This window comes from Diplotaxodon limnothrissa, linkage group LG3 (assembly GCF_057381915.1).
Source record: "Diplotaxodon limnothrissa isolate DT_005_m linkage group LG3, D_limnothrissa_male_GT1.1, whole genome shotgun sequence".
NCBI classification, from domain to species: Eukaryota; Metazoa; Chordata; class Actinopteri; order Cichliformes; family Cichlidae; genus Diplotaxodon; species Diplotaxodon limnothrissa.
The window spans coordinates 28,859,541-28,864,057 of record NC_140598.1 but is presented as its reverse complement, the minus strand read 5'-3'; the positions used below and the strand labels follow the sequence as shown (position 1 = coordinate 28,864,057).

At 38.0% G+C, this 4,517-nt stretch overlaps 1 protein-coding gene across 2 annotated transcripts; it reads left to right on the top strand.

Moving 5' to 3' along the window:
* Window positions 1-225: 225 nt before the first annotated feature.
* Window positions 226-3,120, top strand: LOC146635242 (uncharacterized). Of its 2 annotated transcripts, none has more exons than XM_085346270.1 (3): window positions 226-477; window positions 2,085-2,423; window positions 2,692-3,120. In XM_085346270.1, the coding sequence occupies exons 1-3, from the start codon at window positions 408-410 to the stop codon at window positions 2,838-2,840; spliced, it is 558 nt and encodes a 185-aa protein (XP_085202396.1). In that variant the 5' UTR covers window positions 226-407; the 3' UTR covers window positions 2,841-3,120. The 2 variants fall into 2 exon arrangements, with proteins under 2 accessions (XP_085202396.1, XP_085202389.1); XM_085346263.1 differs by having other exon boundaries at window positions 2,662-3,120.
* The last annotated feature ends 1,397 nt before the right edge of the window (window positions 3,121-4,517 follow it).

Sequence of the window (4,517 nt, the reverse complement as noted above, 5' to 3'; positions counted from 1 at the left end):
TTTTGAAGTCCTTTGGCTGATGAGGGTCTTTAGTATGTAGCTGATGGTTGATGATGAGATGTTTGTGTTGTTCTGTGGAGATCATTCACGAACTGAACCTGTTAAACACTCAGACCTGCTTCAGATTTCACCGCTTTAGTTATGACGCACTTATTTATGGTCACCCTACAGCAGCGTAAACACACGTGACTCTGACGTGACTTCATTCAGAGACGATGACTTGGACGTATTGAGTTTGAACGAGTGTCTAAAAAGTCTGATCTGTTCTCAGTCAGAGACTTTCAGGATCATTTAAACCTGAAATTTAATCTCATGTAGTCAGGATTTAAACTCAGGTTCAGTTATTTCAATAAAACCATCCTGAGACATTTAGAACAATCGAAGCGTCGGAGTTGAAGAACACGGAAATGTCTGCTGTGACTGCGTCGCTCTGCTCGACTTTGCTGTTTGTCGGCCTCTTCGTGTTTGTCTCTGCAGGTGAGATTCACTCTGTGGGACAGAGAGGAAAAGCATCAGTCTGTTTACATGTTAACAACATTTCCTGAAGAGTTATTTTCATATTGATTCAGTTTTTCCGTGTTTGTGAAGGAGACACGAGGCTGGGTGGGGTCTGTGTGGACCTAACATGTCGGTGTGATCAGATCTCACAGAGACAAAGAAGTGTAAAGCTTTGTGTTCAGTGTGATGTGTTGTAGTTTCAGGAGTCAGTATACCGTCACGAGCAGATCTACAGACGTGGCATGTGTCACCCTGATATAATCTCTTGCCACACCGAGTGCCACCGTAGTTTTGTAAATGACAATGTTTATTAAGGGTGGCACATGCCACTCCATGCCACCTCTGTAGATCTGCTCCTGGGTTTTAAATGGTTGTACAAAAAAGTAATAACCATTGGTTACATTTTAAGGCATATTACACAATGTAAAAGCTGCATATGTGTAAAGAAATGACTTTGATTTTGACCATTTGATTTCCATGCTACTCTAAGAACATTTCATTACATCCAGCCCTGTGACAGAGACAAAGAAGTGTAATGTGTGTGTCTGTGTGATGTGTTGTAGTTTCTGGAGTCAGTATGCAGCTACAAAGCTTTTAGTTCAGTGTATACAAACAGCTGTAGCTACATAAAGGCAGCATGCAGAGACTCACAGTGTCTCATAATGAGAGGCTGCTTTCTCTCACACATTATGTTCACTTATTATCAGGACGTGTTTTTGTTTGAGGAACCTGCAGGAACTCAGTTCAATAAGTAAACTGTGAAAAACACAAGAAACCAAATGTCTGTGAGTTCATAACAAACAATAACATCATCTCACATTAATAATGACGATTATGAAAAATACTCTATGAAAATAAAAAAACATAAAACACTCTGTAGTTAACATTATTAAATACAAAGTTACAGTAAAAAAACAAACATCTTTCTTAAACTTGAAAGAAAATAAACTACCCTATAATTTTTCCACATTTGGTATCGTCCACTCAGCACTTCCTGTATATAGTTTGCTGGTTTATGAGGCCCCTCCTTTGCTCAACAGACCCTCAGCACCATTGAAAGATTTATTTTATATTATGCATTAATTGTATATTATGCAGTAATTATTATGTTTTTAATAAGTTGTGCTAACTGTTTCTGGTAAATCTGATCTGTAAGGCTGCAGTTTTAATTCATTTGAAGGCAGGATTCAGAAACCGGTCTTGTTATCATCTATCGTCCACCTGGACCTCACACAGAGTTTCTCTCTGATTTCTCAGAGTTTTTATCTGATTTAGTGTTCAGCTCTGATAAAATAATTATTGTGGGTGATTTTAACATCCATGTAGATGCTAAAAATGACAGCCTCAATACAACATTTAATCTGTTATTAGAATAATTGGTTTCTCTCAAAATGTAAAAGAACCACTCTAGATCTTGTTTTAACATATGGAAGAAAAACTGAACATTTAACAGTGTGTCCTGAAAACCCTCTCCTGTCTGATCATTTCCTTTTTTCAATGTGTTCAATTAGATCTTCTCACTCTCACTACAGAAGTGAACATTTATGCTTTGACCTTTAACCTCTCTGCTCTGTTTTCTGTTTCAGCCCAGAAAAACATCACAGCTGTGTCTGGACAGAACGTCATTCTGACATGTCGAGCTCCAAACAACACCATCAGAGTTTTAGACTGGAGCAAACCAGACTTGAAAGGTTATTGTGTCCTTTTTTATGACAAAGGGGTCTATGATACCACCAACCAGCATCCGTCTTTTAAGAACCGGGTGGATCTGCAGGACAGACAGATGAAGGATGGAGACGTGTCTTTGATTCTGTACAATGTGACGATTAATGACACTGGAACATACGAGTGTGGTGTCATCCAGAAAGCTACAGAGGGTTTGAAGCTCCTCTGCAACATCACACTGAGTGTTGTTGATCCTCCAGGTGAGAGAGTAGAGTTGAGTGTGTGTGTGATCAGAGGTGAAGCTGCTTCCTGGTTGTTGATGTTTGTTTCTAAAGATGTTGTTGATGAGACTTTGTAGAAAGCAGCTGGTCTGAGTGATGTGATCAGAGTGCAGTAGATAATGTCTGACAGCAGTTTGAAGAGGAAATGGATTCTGTTCTGTTCTTCACTCATCACCTACCTGACAGCTGACACCTCACACCTGTTTCTCACCTGCAGGTCAGACAGGAGGACACACAGAGGATGGAGGGAAGGAGGCAGGAGGATCTGTTAGACTCATCATCGGTCTTTCAGTTGCTGCTGTTCTTCTGTTTGTTGCTGTTGTTGCTTTTTTGATCTACCAAAAAAAGAAGGTTAAGAAGGTGAACTATGAATCTACTTGCTCATCACAGTCCTAAATTCTGTTTCACTGAAATCAAGAAGGATGATTTTAAGACAAAGAAACTAATAATGCTGAACCTCAATCAGAGGGACATCAAACGCGTCCATATTTATTTTTGATTTCACATTTCTCTGATTTTCATCAGACTTGTTTAGACTGTTACATGAAATTTCACATGATGAACCTACAGCATTGAAATCTGTGACTTATTTTATCAGGTTAGCTGCTCATCCCAGTGTAAGTTTCAAGTCTTAAAGTTATTTTCATTTCTGCCTCACTTCATATGTGGAGCACACAGGAGGTCACATTATCAAACAAATACACATCAAACAAGATCAAGGTTTTTCAAAATAAAATATTCAGCTTCTGAGTGAACTCATTTTAAACAAATCTGTGATTGTGAGCAGAATTTGTTCATCATTGGTTTGCCCTCCTTATTTATCACTTCAGTGTCCTGTATGTTACAATAACAGAGTCACTGAGTGTGTTTCATCTTCAGGTTCAGCTGTTTGTGAGATCAAACTGGTTCTGTGAGGTTTGAACAACACAAATTAATCTCATGCAGAGATCAGCTGTTACAGTATAATTATTGATACTGACTGAACCAACCTGCACCATAAACACTGCATGTGGTGAAGAAACGATGGATTACTGTGGATTATAAACAATCAGTGATCTGCCTGATAGTGTTTAGGATTTATTGATCATCTTCAACTGAATGAATATTATAATGTACAGTGTTATGTTATTTTTCAGTGTAACTGCAGATTTAGATGTTTTCTCTGATCTTTTCTTTCAATGAATGCATTTTTGTTACTGCAGTTTACATTTCAAAATCAGGTCAAATGTTATTGATTAATTAATGAATTTATTGATTGAATGAATTTATTTATTTTTTGTGACTCTGTTTATTGACAATAAAGTTTTGAAAACAATTTTATGACATGTTGTCTTTTCATTCTTTTCATTTAGTTCAGCAGAGTTTGAACTCAAAACTCGGACTAACCAGTGGCTCCAGTTTTGATGATGATGTCATCGTTAGGTTTGTGGTGTGTTGGAGCAAAACAATGAATTGCTATAGGTGAGCTCCTGATTAGACTTCATGAAAATATTCTAAAATCATTTCTCCACACCAGCCTCATCTACATGCCTGCTATCTGATCATCGTGCAACCTGAAACACTTTTACAATAAAAGCCCCTTAAAGCCCCCTTAAAGTAACCTTGCTACTTAATTAAAAAGTAATGCAATATAATACATGTAAAAATGAAGGAACTGACTGCTAATGAGAACTTGGTGTTCGCTCGCTCGGTGGTAGAGTATCACTTCCTGTTCCTGCTCAAACACAGTGGTGTTTCTGAGTAGCTTATTTGCTTAGCAATTTAATTAACAACTTTTAAATACATTCTTCTTTCATATAATAATATATTCTTTCAGTATAATCTTCACGTGCTTCATCCGAAGCACACTTTCTGTGTACTCACTACCTAATTTATAGCCAAAGTATTCACTCACTGTCTCTGTACTGTCTCGCTAGCTTAGCTTAGCTCCTAGCCGACTCATTAGCACCATGGCTACTTCACCTGTCCCTCCTGCACTTTCTTGCTCATTGTGTCAGATGTTTAGTTACTCCTCGGCCTCCTTTAGCAGTAATGATATCTGTAACAAATGTAGCATATTTGCAGCGCTGGAGG

Coding starts and splice junctions, on each gene's coding strand:
- LOC146635242 (XM_085346263.1), top strand. CDS start 408: ATGTCTGCTGTGACTGCGTCGCTCTGCTCGACTTTGCTGTTTGTCGGC. Junction 478..2,084: donor CTTCGTGTTTGTCTCTGCAG/GTGAGATTCACT, acceptor TTTCTGTTTCAG/CCCAGAAAAACATCACAGCT. Junction 2,424..2,661: donor GAGTGTTGTTGATCCTCCAG/GTGAGAGAGTAG, acceptor TCTCACCTGCAG/GTCAGACAGGAGGACACACA.